The 18419-nt window shown below is 42.0% G+C and overlaps 1 protein-coding gene across 2 annotated transcripts in view; it reads right to left on the bottom strand.

Moving 5' to 3' along the window:
- The window catches only part of LOC118392389 (death domain-containing protein CRADD), a 43533-nt gene extending 28264 nt beyond the window's left edge, over positions 1-15269 (bottom strand). Inside the window, exon 1 of one of the 2 annotated variants that reach the window (XM_035784344.2) lies at positions 14150-15269. In XM_035784344.2, coding sequence (XP_035640237.1) covers positions 14150-14456 — 307 coding nt within the window. In that variant the 5' untranslated portion in view covers positions 14457-15269. The remainder of the gene's footprint in view (positions 1-14149) is intronic. The other variant, XM_035784343.2, reaches the window with a different exon arrangement.
- Between the last annotated feature and the right edge of the window lie 3150 nt (positions 15270-18419).

The following is an 18419-nucleotide window of genomic DNA, read 5'->3' as shown; positions in this document are numbered from 1 at the left end:
AAACGGAGGTGGAAACACAGTTGCATGCAAATATTGCTATAATAACCATCATATCGAAGTAAACTTGGAGTGACGTGGTATGTTCTGTGCTCCTCCCACTACAACCCAGGAAAGCCTACAGTTTAGTAGGCTACAGATGAAATAAGTGATGAACTTCACAGGGTGATGAACGTGCACAGTGATGATCTTGATGGTCCTTTCCAATCAATATCTCGGGTCTTATTCTGGAGACATGATTATCGATGATTGGCTGCCATTTGACAAATAAAAATAAATCTCATCGTGAAGGCTGGTCTGCCCACACTGAGCGATGTTGACTAGCACACTTGCCAAAACCAGAATGGTCACATTAGCTTATTGTGCCATATCTATTAGAGATGAAAACCCATTTAACTTGTATTTTTTAATTTGTCATATGGGAATTTAACCGCATTTAAAAAAAAAAAAAAGTTTAAATGTGCACTGGGCCATGTCATCACGCACAACCTTCTATCTGCTGGGAAAATGTGCATATTGGTTTTTATGCAGATTTTAGAATATTTGCATGAAATTGTCATGGATGGAAACCAAGCTTGGAAAGAACGGAGCAACTGTCCTTGGAGAGGGTATCAAAAAGGCTGCACACATGTAGGTGACAGGGTTTGCATGGTAAACAAACATGCTTTGGGAACAGCTGTATATCATGCATTGTATGTATAGAGCAGGTCAAGGTCCAGCCACGTTCAGTTCAGTAGGTATGGTGGAACCAAGGACACAGATGGATGTGGGGCTGTTATGAGACGGTATAAGGAGGTGTACGGTCAGTGAGTTCAGGGGCAGTATGGTGAGTAAAATGGCCTAACAGTGGCCTCTCCTCCACACCCTATTCCTTTCCCCAGCTCTCCTCCCTGCTTAGGCCTATATCCCCAATTCCCTCCCTCCCGCTAGTCCCTCTGCCTCGCTCTCTCCTTCCCTTCCACAATTCAATCTATCCTCCGTGCCTCCCGCTCTAGTTTAAGGTAATCTTTCACTCTCACCCCTCTCCCTCCACTCGGTGCTGATAGTGCCAGTTGCTCTCTTGAACCCTCAGACAAAAGATATCACTGTGCCAGCCTGTGTTACTGCACTCAGAGCCCCCATACAAGACAAAGAGGATTTCATAACCCTGCCCAAATCACAGATTACGCATGTACACACACGTAATAGGGATGTTCCAGGTGAACAAAAGTAGTAACAAAGTAAATCAATGTGGTTTAATACAAGTTGCAACAAGGAGACACCTCCAGCACAGAAGCAGGCCCTTATATTCTCGTCTCACTCCACCAATGTTCTGTGTAAAAACCCGCTGAGAGGCTTGTAGGAAGTCACAACATCAGCTGCTACAGAATCACACTGCCCCAGAATACAATAACAATCAGTGTCCTTGGTCCTTGTACCTCCAGTCTGGGGTCAATCACTATCAACAGACATGAACAATACATAACATTCAGTATCAAGTCCAGTGACCGTCAACTACTACACAAATGAGTGTCTCAAATAAAACACTGGACATCATGTGTATTACACTAAAGGAAAACATAAATAAGCATTGTGTCAATTTTATTAATGAGAAAATTCCCCACACACACAGCCCAGCGCGTGTTTACACACGCACACGCGTCTAGAGAGCTAATGGTTGGCATCCAATTAAGTGACAGTTTTGAACTCAGAGGCGCGATGAGGGCAACACTCAAACTGCCCCCTCCCCCCATCATCTGTTTTGGGAATCCAACATACTGAGAGAAAAAACAGTTTGAGCTAATAAAAAAAACAGTGAGCTAATACTGAGAGACGTGAGGGGCGGGGGGAGTCTAACTCCTATAAGCTGGAGGAGGGAGTTCTGGGTCCAAAAGGTCATGTGTCAAGTTCCCAAACGAGTCGCTGACAGAGAACTGCCAAACATGACACTGCCGTTCACTGATTCAAATTTAATGAGAGTAGGCACTCTAATGCTCCCATGACATAGCTCATTAATTTATGAATGCATGGCACCTGATAGTGTGTGAGACACTTTCTTTTTCAAAGATCTTTCATTGGTCAACATTTTACTATTGAACAAGACCCATTATGGGATAGCTAGCAGCTGACACACTAGGCTAAGCAACTCGAACCTGGGTAACAACTCCCAGAAACGGTGTCATAAATAAACCCCCCACAGAGGAGGCAGTAGGACTCTGAAGTACATCATGTTCCCTAATGCATGCCAAGAACGGTTCGGCCCAACCGAGCGCCAGGCCTTCATCTGTTCGTTAACAAAGGGGACACACACACAAACTCAGAGGGAGGGCACGCTGGGACAGAGTGACAGGCCTGTGAGAGAGTAAACAATCCTTTTCCCGTGAAAAACCCATTTGCTGAAAAGGTGCATAGGCTAATAGTTAAGATTCTGGGAGCTTTTGACAAATAGGCCTCCACTGGAAACAGTGCGGGTCGAGCGAAAGAGCGCGGGTCGAGCGAAAGAGCGCACGCCGAGCGAAAGAGCGCACGCCGAGCGAAAGAGCGCACGCCGAGCGAAAGAGCGCACGCCGAGCGAAAGAGCGCACGCCGAGCGAAAGAGCGCACGACGAGCGAAAGAGCGCACGAGCGGGATAGTAACCAAATAAGGAGCTGTGGGAGACAAAATAAACTGAGGAAACTGAATACCTTCCTAGGAATTGCCTCTTTATGAGAAAAGCAGGCATCACTCTAACCTTCTCTCACACTGATGAGGGGGGCAGGGCATGCTGACATGTCACTGAAATAAACCAGAGTATTTAGAAGTGTATGAGGCCATTGGACAGTAGTCCCGGTAGGTAAAGGCTGTGTAGCGATGCCTAGTTTATTCTAAATAGCAAAACCCGAAAGAAACCAACATCACCATGCTGTTTCCATATTTGAACAACCAACTCATTCAGATCCATTCATCCAAGTTCCAACAGTTCCATTAATTTCTGTTCAATTCCACTTTTATCTCAGTTATTAGCGCTTACACTGCAATGTAATAACAAAGGGATGAACGATGACTAAAAGCCTGAAACCAAACCCTGAGTAGGCAAAGAAAACAATCCCAAAAGGTACAGGACTCTGGCCAAACTACCTTGTTCATGGCTAAAGTGACCGACAGAGACAAAGTGAATGGGAGTAATGTGTGTGTGTGTGTGTGTGTGTGTGTGTGTGTGTGTGTGTGTGTGGAGGCCTAAAATAATCATGATTTTTCTCCTCTTGTGCAGAGGGCTTTTTCCAGGAAAGTTTCCCGTGTCCTCGTGGGACTCTGGTGTCTTGTCGGAACACAAATGTTTGTTTCTGCCTTTGTAAAAATGTTTAACTCGAGTACTCAAAATGATTTCATGGAAGCCAGTTGGGCAGTTGGCCATTTAAACTAGCTCTGGCCGTACAAGCAGCTTCTTAAAAAAAATTCAGCACAATGTACTGTATGCTTGTACCAACTGCACTTAAACGTAGCCTCCACAATAATGTTTAAAAAACAAACATTTTTTATAAAACATTTAAACTGGTCCTGGCTAGGGCTGGTGTGGTGACCGTATTACCGCCGCACTGGCAGTCATGAATATTCATTGAGTGACATTACCTTCAGCTAAATAGAATCTCTCTCCTTTATTCCTTTCTTGAGCACCTCAGTATGTTTCACTGCGAAAACATCTTACTATTGATGTTCCCGAACAGATTTAAGAACTGGGTAGCTGCAGGAACAAGATTGGAGAGCCCATGACGTACAGAGTTTGGGTGGAATTTCACCAGTTGGGCAGCGAGAGCATGCTCCTCAAACAGTGGTTGGTGAGTGGAGTGAAATAAATGTTTTATATTTATTTCTCAGCTGCTCACATTAAGCACATGCTCTGCTATAAAACTGAAGCCTACAAAATGGTCCAGCCGGAAAGAGCAGAGCCTCCATTTACTATTTGAGTGCATACAGATGACACCGTACAACTGGCAACCGTGTCAGCGTGCATGCGCCCGGCGCAACACAGGAGTCACTAGGGAGTGATGGGACAAAGACCTCCCGGCTGTCAAAACCCTCCCCTAACCCAGATGACGATGGGCCAACTGTGCGCCGCCAAATGGGTCTCCCGGTCACAGCCTGCTGCGACACAGCCCGGGATCGAACATGGGTCTGTAGTGACGCCTCAAACACTGCGATGCTGTGCCTTAGACCCCTGCGCCACTCAGGAGGCCAAATGATCACTTTCACACTCAACACAGGGAAAGGGGGAAACCTAGTCAGTTGTACAACTGAATGCATTCAACTGAAATATGTCTTCTGCATTTAACCCAACCCCTCTGAATCAGAGGCGCAGGGGGCAGCCTTAAAATCAACATGGGCGCCCAGGGAACAGTGGAACGACAGATTTTTACCTTGTCAGCTCGTCAATTCGATCAAAAAACCTTTAGTTTACTGGCCAAACGCTCCTACCCGCCCCACAGCCACTTCATATGCACACTCGCTCCGTAATGGGAAAAATATCATCCCTATTTAAGTCAACTCATTCTGTTCACCTGAAATACATTTTCTTCATTACATCATTTCTCTTTAGACCAGACTAAAATAATGGATTTATTGTGACGGTGACTTTAAAAAAAAAGTAGATGTACCAAAGGCAGCTTTTATGAGTGGAGGCCTGGCAACACTAAACCTGTTTATGTTAACTAACGGTCCATTAACCTCGAGACAGGAAGTCTTTTGCAGGACAATAACAGTCTGACAAAAATGTCATGACCGCCACAGCCCCAGTCCTGGCAGTGCGATTGGTCACCTGGCTACCTGTGAGCAGAGCAGCCGGCCTCTGACTCGAATGCTTCACCGTTCGAACGGGAAGACTCCTCCTGCCAAGATTCCTGGAAAGCAGACGGCAGGCACTACCCGTGGCAACGCACGGACAAGGAAAACAAGGCAGCAGCACACGGCACTCTCCCTCTCGGTCTGTCCCAGCATGAATTTACTGCTCTTCATCAGGACACAGCCGCACCTCTACTCCCAGTCAGGGAAGCCTCAGACTACGGCCTCAGTGTTAACTCACTATACAACGCCTTACAAGTTTACAGCTTTAACTCACACTATCCCCTCCATGAGACAAATAAATACACTCCTAAGAACAAGCTGCAATGAAGAATACAGTTAAACTCACTTAATCATGCCCTGGCTAAACGTGCAAAATAACCTAGATTACGGTCCTTTTAAGAACAAGCTACAACGACTTAGCAAGAACATATTTTTTTACTCTCACTTTACAATGCTCTAAACATGCCAAATAGATAAGCTCCTTCTACGAACACACTACAATCTGTTTGCTGGCCAGGGTTGTACCACTGTAGGTTGTCATCTTGATAAAATCGGCAATGTTTCCGTTAGCCGGTAAATGCTGGTTTTTGGTCGATAAAAATAAATAAATGAAAAGCCGATAATGTTGCCGGCCAAACTGTCTGGGACAAGACGAAAAATCCATAGCAAAATAATGCTTTTCATTCATTGTTTGAAATACCAGTCCATTTACCCCAACTTCAAATACCAGTCCATTTACCCCAACTTCAAATACCAGTCCATTTACCCAAACTTCAAATACCAGTCCATTTACCCAAACTTCAAATACCAGTCCATTTACCCAAACTTCAAATACCAGTCCATTTACCCCAACTTCAAATACCAGTCCATTTACCCCAACTTCAAATACCAGTCCATTTACCCCAACTTCAAAGGCAAATATACTAATAGGCTAATAAATCCTCAAGCTTCTTGGAAATGAGTGTCGAGAGTGTGTGCTTCTATTTTTACTCAGGCAAAAAAGACACAAGGTCCTCATAAGGGACTTCTGCTAAGTGTACCCTGACTGGATAACAATTTGTGAATGTGCTGATTATCCCGGTTTCCAGTATACCCGCCGAGGGGATTCTTTCTATAAAAAAATATATATATATTTTTAAAAAAAGCAAAAATTACCTCAAGAAGGTGCCTTCTGAGGACAAAGTAACGAGGCTGATGCACATCGCAAGCTGCTCCAAGGAGTTGGACAGTGTTGACTTACAAACTGCAGCAGCTCACTTTGAGCAGGACAAGGTTTGGCACAAATGCAAGTAAATTTGAGGCAAATTGTGTTTGGCCGGCCGTATCCTAGCAGTTCTGCTGCCGCCCTATGCAAAATCATCAAATGCCGCCCGCGTGTCAAGTATAGTGTGCAGATTTGGAATGTATTGAGACTAGAATAATGACGTGCACCATGCGCAATTGGTGCACTCCAGTTGAACTTATTCAGTAACACTTGGTAACAAAACATCGTTGCCAACTATTCACGTTGGAGAGTTGCAATTACTAGGCAGCCGACATTAGGAAACAGTTAACATTAAGCCACGTACAGAGTATACCAAACACTAGGGACCAAGGTGTGAAAGGCGTTCCAAGGGGATGCTGGCCCATGTTGACTCCAATGCTCCCCACAGTTGTGTCAAGTTGGCTGGTGGTGGACCGTTTTTGATACACATGGGAAACTGTTGAGCGTGAAATACCCAGCAGCGTACCATACCTCATTCAAAAGCACATCCATCTTTTGTCTTGCCCATTCACCCTCTGAACGGCACACACAATCTGTGTCTCAATTATCTCGAGACTTAAAAATCCTTCTTTAACCAGCCTACCCTTCATCTACAATGATTCGAAGTGGATTTAACAAGTGACATCGATAAGGGATCATAGCTTTCACTTGAATACTCCTGGTCTGTCTATGTCATGGAAAGAGCATGTTTTGTATACTCGGTGAATATCATACATGACATGAGTACTTTACCACGATATTTAAAATGATAATAATCATTACATTTATCATCATCATCCAGAAGCACTGTAAAAAAGACAAGGAGCTTTGGAAACAAGTACTTGCGTAAATACATAGGCCTCGTTTCACAGGAGCTTCGTCAAATAAGCGTTCTCTCAATGAACCAGTCAGTCTGAACTAATTCGATTGCCGGTTTTAGCATTTCTTGACTTTGTTTATTAGGCCTAATTAAAATGTTCATGCCTAGGCTAAATTAAATGAGGCCTAGATTGTAATTGAAAACAGCTGTGTTTTGGTATTTATTAATTAAAATGTTCATGCAAATAACCATCAGGACAGGTCTTTCGCAAGTTATATTATGCAAATTTTGAAGCTGTATATTATGCACATTTTGAAGCTGTATTACTGTGTAGGTGACATGTTCTTCTTGGCTGAACGTTCTTTCTTTTAAACAATATACATGTATGCTTAATAGCAGGGATGAAGACAAAGCCAATGTTTTATTTTCAATAAATCGTGTTGGTATAAGAACATTGTTTATACTTCAGGCTAATTTCTATTCTGTTATGATTTACGATAAACAAAATGTAGATTTTGAGCACCTTGGCTGGACGCCCTAATGCGTTGCGCACCCAACACATATGGATGTCCGGTAAATTTAAAAAAAAAAAAAGTTTCCTAACGGATACCCTGGAAGGCAGCTGGTCTAATTCGCCTGTCCTCCGGTTAGATGCTGTTCTGTGTAAAAGATAGTCTGAACAGGACTGGCTCTTTGCAGGCAGTGCAGGAAGAGGTAAAGCTCTAACAAAATGTTAAGTCATGGTGAGAGGACATATTGTACCAGCATCTATCCAATCAGGTGCTGACAGGAATCCCTCACTGGTGGTGACCAGAAACCATGGTAACCTGTAAACTGATTGAGAGATGCATGTTTTCTGTGTCGATCTGCATGAGCGGAGGAGCAGGAGGGAACAGGGAGTGACAGCATATGTTCCAAACAAATACAGTGGTGGCAATAAAACTTATTTAAGACACCCGTGTGTGTGTGTGTGTGTGTGTGTGTGTGTGTGTGTGTGTGTGTGTGTGTGTGTGTGCGCGCACTGGGCAGCGAGTGAAGCAGGGACGGGGTAAGGGTTATTGAAAAACAGATAATACCATCACATGGTTTCCAAGGCAACCCACCAATGTCATCTGTTGCCATCATAACAGGAGTGGGGGAAGCAGGGGATAAAATCACAAAGCACATCCATACATTTGTGAGTTAAGCCAAATGATTCAGTGAGAGGCCTGTATAAAAGAATACATGAAATCCTTTTCAGGCTAAATGATCCTTTTCTGACCGCCAGATTCTCCCCACTGTGTTCAATCAAGTAGAATAAAAGCCTTTAGAAAGTGAAGGCTCTCGTCCTCTCCTCCACCTGAAACACTCTTCTCGCACTCAGTTCTCTACGCTGCTGCTTCTAGGAAATGTGAGAGCAGATTCTTTTCACCCTCCCCGTCCAGCCCCCCACATCCATTTATTATCTGTACAGTGAGTGGGGGGGCAGCACAGGAGGGCGAGAGAGGGAAAGAGAGAACATACAAATGGCTTTGATTAAATATTTTTCCTAGAAAGGAGGATGCGGTGTGTGCCTGACCTCAGTGCTGCGAATGAAAACAGCTGTCAGGGAAACCAGGCCTTTGAGACTCGACACACTCACAACCTAGACAGTCCTAAAACAGACTTCTCCCCTCGCCATTTCCCCTTTCCTTTACGGATACTGTACATTCAAAATAAATATTAAGTCTTCCAGTTACACTGTATATGCCTATAGGCCTACATGTGTTCTACATCACATGTTGAAATGTCTAAATGTTTAGTATCTGCCAAAGATAGTTAAGTATAGCTGGGCGAAATGGCCCCCAAAAAACATCTCCATTTTTACATGCCGTATATGCATGTTGATTTTGTAAATGTTCTGGCTAAATAAGCTTTGATGCACAATTAAGAGATCAATACACTTTTTCAAACTGTCAGGAATAATCCAATGAATTCAGTGCTTGTGAAAATATACCTAGGCTAACTATAAGCCTTCCACAACCATTAGTCCCACTAATAACCTGCTTATAACCTGCTTCTTTTTCAGGCTTTCATGAAAATGCAAATACCAGAACCATGCACAGCCACTAATCATTTCTTGTAGCAGGCATTATAAAAAAATTAACTCTCAAGCACAAGCCCACGTGCTTTATACCTCAAGTCTAGCCAACTTTAATCCATTTGCTTTCTAACAAGGAAGAAGAACAGTTTAACTGTTATGAATACAACCTCTGGTCCGTCTCCAACTGTTTCAACAACAGCGCATGTTCACTTTGTTTAGATGTTGAAATCAAGTGTCTTTACCTGGATAAGAACATGCTTATTTCTCAGAATGATGCCAATTCCTTATATAAATGTGTATTTTGCTCATTACACATTTATAAAAACACTAGACAGCTAGCACATAGAAGTCCGTGGCTATAAAGCTCCTAGCGGTACATGGTACCAGAATATCACACACAGCAGAAATTGAACATACATTTCCCATAACATGTTCATTAATACTCTCGTTTTAGTAGGGTCTGCTCTGTTCTACATTTTGGTAGTTGAGACATAAAAAGGGTATCATTAGAAAGGTCATCTATTACAGTCAAATAATGACAGAGTTTCGGTGTCGATATGACCGATTCTGTTGGACCAAACCTCAAATGCAAAAAGCGAGTTTAAACTGCTTGTTGTGAGAGAGGAATTCGTTATCTTCGTATTTGTTGTGAGTGGCAGGGGGAGGGGTTGGTGTCAGTGAGAGTGGGAAGGTACACATTGCACACAGCGAGCCAAAAAGACAGAACGCTCATAAAAAAAGTTAAAATTTAAACCTAGATTCTTGTGATACAATTAGAACGTCGCACTAAAACAAATTAATTTGATACGTCGCCCAGCCCTACAAAAAAGTAGTAGGGGCCCTCAGTCCTCTGATCCTCATTACTGATGGGGTGAGTAGTCTGCAGGCATTACAACAGTCGACTAACGTCATTAATGGCAGTCGCTAGCTGCTACTGGAAGCCACGTAGTTTAATTCCATGAAATAGAATTGGGGATTTAAAAAAAATATATTAATGAACAGAATTGATCAATTCATGAATAGTTGGGGATTCCAACAAGGCATCGTTTAAAAACAACAATATTTTACTGAATGAAACCATGGTGTTTTGGTTGAATTGGTGGCCTTCAGATAAGGACACGCACGCCAGTGACCTCCAGGTTTTATAATGAGTCTGACTTTTTAGTCACGAAAAAGTTGCATGTGAGAGAAAAACATGATCGATTTAATAAAACAGAGCTAGAGTCACCACTTGCATCACCGCTTGGTATGGCAACTGCTTGGCATCCTTTCGCAAGGAACTATAGGGTAGTGCGTATGGCCCAAGTACATCACTGGGGCTGAGCACCCTGCCACCCAGGACCTCTATACCAGGCTTTGTCAGAATCCCCTAAAAATTGCCAAAGACTCCAGCCATCCAAGTCATAGACTTCTCTCTGCTATCGCATGGAAAGCAGTACCGATGCATCAAGTCTGGAACCAACAGGACCCTGAAAGGCTCTACCCTCAAGACAGAAGACTGCTAAATAGTTAGCGCAAAAAAGGTCAATGCAGATTTAACTTTGACTCATTACATATGCTCCTGCTTCTGTTTCTTATCTGTCACTTTATTACTACTTATTACTGAACAAAAACATAAAAACGCAACATGCAACAATTTCACTGAGTTACAGTTCATATAAGGAAATTAGTCAATTGAAATAAATTAATTAGGCCCCAAGCGATGGATTTCACAAGACTGGACAGGGGCTGAGCCATGGGTGGGCATAGGCCCACCCAATGGTCTGCGGTTGTAAGGCCGGTTGGACGTACTGCTAAATTCTCTAAAACAATGTTGGAGGCAGCTTATGGTAGAGAAAGGGACATTCAATTATCTGGTAACAGCTATGGTGGAGATTCCTGCAGTCAGCAAGCAAATTGCACACTCAAAACTTGAGACATCTGTGGCATTGTGTGCGACAAAACTGCACATTTTATAGTGGTCTTGTACTGTCTCCAGCACAAGGTGCACCAGTGTAATGATTGTGCTGTTAATTCAGCTTCTTGATATGTCACACCTGTCAGGTGGATGGATTATCTTGGCAAAGGAGAAATGCTCACTAACTGGGATGTAAACAAATTTGTGCACAACATTTTAGAGAAATAAGCTTTTTGTGCATTTGGAACATTTTTGGGATCTTTAATTTCAGCTCATGAAACATTGAAACACCACTTTACATGTTGTGTTTATATTGTTGTTCAGTATAGTTATATTTATACATCTCATTGTTGGGAAGGGCCGTAAGTAGGCCTAAGAATTTCATTGTTAGTCTTAGGGCTGTGACGGTCTTGGATTTTTAGGTTAAGGTAAAAAAAAAAAAGGGGGGGGGGGTAAAAAGGGAGATGACAATTCTGTTTGTACTCTTGTTTACATAGATATGCATCTTAATAAAACCTTATTTGTAACAAGCCATTACACTTCATTATTATGATTCAGGATATTAAGCATAAATAATAAACAAATGAAGAAATGCCAGATTGGCGAGGAAGTCGCATTTTCGTATTGAAACGACATTTCATATTGACACGACAATAAAGATTTGCCTACCTTGTCAGCATATAATTGATTTAATACAGTCCTATTTCATTCAAACCAAGTCTGATGGATTCTCCCACTTTTCCAGAATGATTTGCATAAAGTCACAAAACCCTGATGCTGCAGTCATTCGAAGGCCGTGGCATTGGCATTTGCTCTTCAAAGAGAAGACGCCGTAATGAGAGAACTAATATAGCCTAAACTACTGAAAATCAGCTTTTTACAAGATTAAATCATGACAGGAGAATTTGCATTTTTACATGTAAACTTTATTTAACTAGGCAAGTCAGTTATGAACAAATTCTTACTTACACTGACGGCCTACACCGGCAAAACCCAGACGACGCTGGGCCAAATGTGCGCCGCACTATGGGACTCCCAATCACGGCCAGTTGTGATAAAGCCAGGATTCAAACCAGGGTGTCTGTAGTGACTCCTCTAACACTGAGATGCAGTGGCTTAGACCGCTGCACCACTCTATAGGCCTAAATTAAAGAGATGGAGTCCAGACAGGTTACTTTAGGAAACTTTCTGGATGGACATATAGGCCTATAGAGAGAATCAGTGAACTCTCACATACACAACCCCTTAAAAACACCCGTCAATCAAAAACAACAGCATGTGTTAGACGCAAGAGCAAATATGACTAATTTCCTTCAAACTTTTTAACATTTTTTAAACGAGGCCTACCTTAGGCTTTCTGAAAGCAGGCTAATGAGTTGACAAGGAAAATATGAAGGGGACGAGCTATGCTATAGTATAAAGAAGAAATTGACCATCATTCAAATAGAAACAAGTCAACGACCATAGCCTATTTATCAGCGACAATGATTATGTGTTGGAAAGATTTTTCAAATACTGTGAGGAACCATTATAACTTGAATGGTTGTAAAAAATAAAACATGCTTTTAAAGACTGAGAAGCCCAACTTTTTAGTGGTGGTGAGTTAAGACAATGGGCACCTTCCTACATTTGCAGGCTAGGTACTTCTATACATACTCAGGCGCACACGCTCCATCAAAATGAAGAGGACAGAGAAACCAAGACATATGCTCATTGCTCACGTCGAGCACATAACTGATGGTATGAAATAAAACGAAACTTGTTTCTCACAAGCGTAGCAGGTTGTGAACTCTACAAACAATGCTTCCACTCAGAGAAAGATAACGGTAAATGACGAATTAATACGTGCATAAAAAGAAAAGGTAACCAAATGACAGGGATTTAACAGTAAAATCGCCTGATTTAGAAACAGTAGGCTACCAAAATGGGCATTCATAAAAGTGCATTGGGGGCCCGACACTGTATAGCCTAGGCTAATATTCTACTTTGTAGGAGGGCGGAAATTCGGCCAGGACCAGGCCTGATCCGCGTTGATTAAGTCTATAAATTAAGAAAAGATTCTGTATCAAATTATACCATGCAAGGTTGGAGAGAATTGGCACATTGTCCATTTGACACAACATGAGTGCATTATTGGCCTCAGACCCAGAACAACCTTGTCGACTGCAGACGAATCCAACCTTTTTTTAAAAGAATACCAATTTATTTACTTACTAGCAAGCAATGAAAATGTGCATTGTATAAAATAGTGCTATAGCCTATTGCGCTCTACACCCCCCTGCGCATCTAGCAGATTAGCTGCTGGAGCATCAAAGCACTGTTGGAAAGAAGAGATGTAAAACTTTTAAAGAGTAACTTAGCTAAATAATTGCTCATAATTATCAGTGAAAACTGCTATTAGGTCAAATGCATCTACATGAAAATAAAATTGAACTTTTTGGGGGTTTATCCTAAAATGAATGTGGGGCTATTGAAAACAGTAATTGTCCTCAATTAGTGTCACAGCCCTAGTTAGCCTACACCTGTTTACAAAGCATGTGACAGATAGAAATGACATTTTGGAGCGACATTCAATTCCAAAGCTATTTTGTATAGTTTCTCAGAATACAATGGACTTCTATGTTTTTAAGAGTTAGAATTTTGGAAAGACGCCATGTTGACACCAAACTAGAATGGTATTGTTATGGAATGTTTGTGCAAAGGAATGCCACATTTTTTGTGTGTACTATGCAGACATATTGCAGTTATTGTGCAGATATATTGCAGGGCAATAGGCATAAAACTGCCAACAAATGTTAGAACCATAGAATTGTTGGAATTAAGGGCCTTTTCCACCCACGCACTATGCCTTTGAAACTCCCTGACAATCTCAGGGCTGGTCAACATGTTGGTGCATTTAAAACAGGCCTTTAAGACTGATCTCTACCGGCTGGCCTACCTTTCCTCCTATCTAATTGTTGCTTTCTTTATATGGTTAAATATTTGAACATTTCTGTTCTTTATATTATCAAGTTGACTTATTACATTTTTTTTGTAATTGACCTTTAAATTTTATACACTTTTAGATGATTGTATAGTAAAAAGTTCATTATTAATATAAATTCTTTAGAGTAATTATATTTCTATGGTTACAACCATGTTCTACTGCTCGAGTTCCTGCACGTCTTATAGAATATTAGCACTAAAGTATTGCAGAGTACAAAAATAAACAGTACCTACACTCAAAAATAAGTACCAGCACTGGTTTGAACTTTTTACTGTACAAATGAAGAGCCACTGACAATCTAGCCTATAACGTTAGTTTGACGTCAAACACTTGGCATCAGACTCACCTGTTGGACTTTGCACAGGTACATTGGGTTGCTCCAAATCCTGGAGTAACTTGTCTCTCACCCAAGTAAACTCTTCCTCTAGGGAATTCAGAAATGTACCAAACGCCCGCGGACCTCGGGTGGGAAGGATATCCAGCAGTCTCAATGTCTTCTTCTTGTTGCTAATTTGGGACTGAATCTCGTCCACCTGGCTCTCTGTTAAAATGTTCTCCTGGTACAGGAATTGAACTATAGTGTCCTCAATTAAAATTTGGTCGGACAGGTCCAGCCGGTGTTTCCTGAGTATTTCTTTGTGCCTCGGGTCCATAGTTGTCGTGAAATAACTAGCTAGTCGTACCTAATGTCTATAAACATTTATCTCGTTTAAATTTTATTAGATATGGCGGGTTAGTTTTTGGCTAACGTTAGCCATTTTACATTAGCTTGCCAGCTAGGTCGCCTTCATGTGACGTTTGGTTTGCTGCTAACGTTAACTGCAGCATATACGCAAACGTCTTGTTGTCTCAACGTGAACAAAAACTAACCTTATTACAAGATTCTTGTCAACTGTCATTCCTCTTGTTTTACAATTACTTTCGGCACGCGCATCTGCTTGCTCTTCTTTGGGGTTGGGTTGGCGGCTCACACCCAACTTTTAAGGCGCATACATCGCCACCTATTGTAATGGAGTGTGAGGCCAGTCACGTCCCAACTACATAAAATGATCTTAATTTGTCCTGACATAGAGCCCTAGACACCACTTTCCTCCCCCCACTGCACCACTCAACCCCGTCCAGCCTCTAACCATTTCACAATCTCTCACTACCTACATCATACAATTCACAAAATATCAACACATACTCTACATTTCCTCCACTAAACACTCATCACACAGGCCTGTTCTGTGCCTCCCGATCATCCACAACATGGCATTCAAATCTGTGTCCAGACTGTAATCTACTCCACACATCATCCTCCTACATCCTCTCTCTCCACCTCTTCCTTTACTGACCCATGCACAAGATACAATTGCCTCCCATTACTACTAGAATCCCACCCCCTTTGCCAAAAAATGTAGCCCTTTTGCCCGGAACAAGGACTTCACTTCCCTGCGGCCCAACGGGACCTGAATATTTACAGATACTGAATAGATACTTTTGTACCAGTTTCTTTTCACAAGGTCCTTTGCTGTTGTTCGGGATTGATTTGCACTTTTCACACCAAAGTTCTCTGTTTTCTGAGGTCTTGGCTGATTGATTTTAATTTTCCCATAATGTCAAGCAGAGGCACTAAGTTTGAAGGTAAACCTTGAAATACATCCACAGGTACACCTCCAATTGACTCAAATGATGTCAATTAGCCTATCAGAAGCTTCTAAAGCCATGACATCATTTTCTGGAATTTTCCAAGCTTTTTAAAGGCACAGTCAACTTAGTGTATGTTAACTTCTGACCCACTGGAATTGTGATAGTGAATTATAAATGAAATAATCTGTCTGTTGGAAAAATGACTTGTGTCATGCACAAAGTAGATGTTCTAACCGACTTACCAAAACTATAGTTTGTTAACAAGAAATTTGTGGAGTGGTTGAAAAACGAGTTTTAATGACTCCAATCTAAGTGAATGTAAACTTCCGACTTCAACTGTAGCTGTGACCCTGATGAGGAAGTAAACGGGCCGGCAATTGCACTGGGGAACGTTTCCTCTGATGACTCTTTCCAAAAATATTCTGTTTGTGGCAGAATTAGCCTGTCTCATGTTTGTCTTGTAAACAATGCACCCCAGAGATGAATTGTTTATTGTTTACATTCATTTCAAACAAATGTCCACATTTTTCTTCTACTTCTAAAAAAACAAAATTGCTGCTGGATCTATTAGGAAATAGTAACTACAAGTATTTGTTGCTTTTATGGCTGCCTGTTCAATTCTAATCTTTAGCCCAATTATGGGCAAAAGATCTGATCTGATTGGTCAAATACCAGTTATTGGGCAAAAGATCAGAATTGGGTTGCCTGTGTAAATAAACAGCTTTAGACTGATTTATTTGTCAACAATAAAACAAAACAGTTTTCATTCTTATTAAACTAATAACACTGTAAGTTGTGCTTGAGAGGTATAAGGTGAGGGAGCCGAAGCCTTGAGTATAAATCCCTGATGGGATCCCATGTGACACCAGTTAATGAAATAAACCCATGTTGACAGGCAGGCCTCTGTGTCATCATTGTCATGTTAATCTGACCTGCCATTTTCAATTACAGTTGCATCTGAAACCTCATGTCCCATCCGCGTGGCAATGTGCTGTGTCAGTGCAACTCTCAGAACAGTGTCCAGTCTAAAACCTATACGGCTGCAGAGCCAAGCCAACATAATTACATGAGAATGCGAACAGAGACGAAGGAACATCTCTGCATCTCTGGTGCTTACGGTTGTTCATAATACTACAATAATGGAGATGAACTGCACAATTAATATAAAACTTTCAAATGTGTCTAGTTGCACCCAGTTCTGCATTACTGAACCATGTCCCGATACAAGATCGGCTCTGACTCTCATGTCCCAACTGATCTGTTGAGGCTGTTACCAGGCTTCATATTTGCATGGTAGATTTGGATATGAATGACAAGAACAAGGATGCTGCATTTGCCTTTCAAATATCCCAGTAATAATAACGGATACCAGAACAGGTTGGACTGGTGATTGATAACAGAAAGCGACTGTAAGACAGTAACACGTTTACAGTGGGGGGGGGCTGGTGACCCGGTGAGAGCTTTGCATCCAACTACACTAAGGCATAAGCTCTAGTAGCTTCCCTACAGCTCAGCAGGGGAAACCCTGACCCTAACCCATGGTCGATATGACAATTGACAGCCTTGATCCTTCTTCCATGTCTTCTTCCTATTCAACCGGTCATCAACGGTCTTACCTTTTGAGTCCTGATTGATATAGTAGCTCTTCCTCTTCAGCCATTACAACAAGGGTTTGTTGAAGTCTGCAGTTGTCTCGGATTTTGAAAGGAGGAAGCAATGTGGAGTGAAATTGACCATTTCTGTGAAACAGACCTGTTTTATAACCTGTTCCTTTGTCATGTAAGGAAGTGTTATGCTTCTAAGTGATCTATTATAAAATTAGTTGACAGATGTGCTTTGCAGGTGACTTGAGGAATATAACATGAAGAGACAAAGCACACACATTATTAAGATGCAATTGGTTAGCAATCAGCTATGAATGCAACACATATGTACATATTCCAAAGCTGCCTCTCCAATAGCAATACTTGGCCATTAACAAGGTTTGTTCTTGGACCCGGTGGATTTCTCAGAAAACGCTTTCTGTTACATTATCTGCACACAAAATCAGACCATATTGAGTGTTCAGGTGGTGTTACCAAATAGGTAGGTTTTCCAACCTGCTAAATTTAAACCTTTCTCCTCACTTACTGGGGGTAATGGTGTTTGGACTGAGGAAGGTGAGAACCTGCAGGTACAGCAGAACACATCCCTACACTACCAAGCCTTTCCATCATGCGACCGCTACAGAATGAACGGTCCCTATAGAAAGTGTAAGCATGGGCACTGGGATTTAAGTCTCATTCTGCTCCACAAGCAGAATACAATCTAATACCCAGCCTGATCTCATCAAACCAGCGCTAGCTAGGATGGCCCAGAGATACACAGGCTGCAGTCGCTGTGCCCCAAACATAGTGTGTTTTCTCAGTGGGTAAGCCACTGTACTGTGAGCAAGGATGGATCCAACAAACACTACATAAAACTGAACAATGCTGCAGGTGGAATTTGAACACATAGCCTACTGAGGCACTCAGTTCTTTGATTCATAGGAAATTGCTTCAAGTCAGTCTACTCCAATCTGCACCTTTGAACAGTGTTCTGCATCTGCTGCTAACAAGGGGCATATTATACAGGACAACATTACAGAAGACTCATTTACAGAACTATATTCTGCAGGACATTATTGATTCTCTGCATCAAATTGTCTGCCCTGGCCTAGTCTAAACATCCCATCCTGCTTTAGAAGCTGCAGGAATGCAGCCAACTAACCCAGAGAGACCAGAGCTGTGTGTGTGCTGGCATTGTTGCTCGCCAAGCCAGGTCTCAGTAGCAGGAATTGATTGTTTTAGTGGCCGGTGGGTGGGTTCTATTATGTTTAATTTCAAACAAAAACAATATTGACTGGTGCCTCATCCCTGTGCCCCCTCGACATCGACCTAACCTCTTGCCCAGAGCCGACAGCTAAACGCAAACTGAAAACCGTCACACAGAGATAGGAACGAGTC

This window comes from Oncorhynchus keta, chromosome 13 (genome assembly GCF_023373465.1).
Source record: "Oncorhynchus keta strain PuntledgeMale-10-30-2019 chromosome 13, Oket_V2, whole genome shotgun sequence".
NCBI lineage: Eukaryota > Metazoa > Chordata > Actinopteri > Salmoniformes > Salmonidae > Oncorhynchus > Oncorhynchus keta.
The sequence above is the reverse complement of the archived record's forward strand: the minus strand, read 5'-3'. Positions and strand labels throughout refer to the sequence as shown.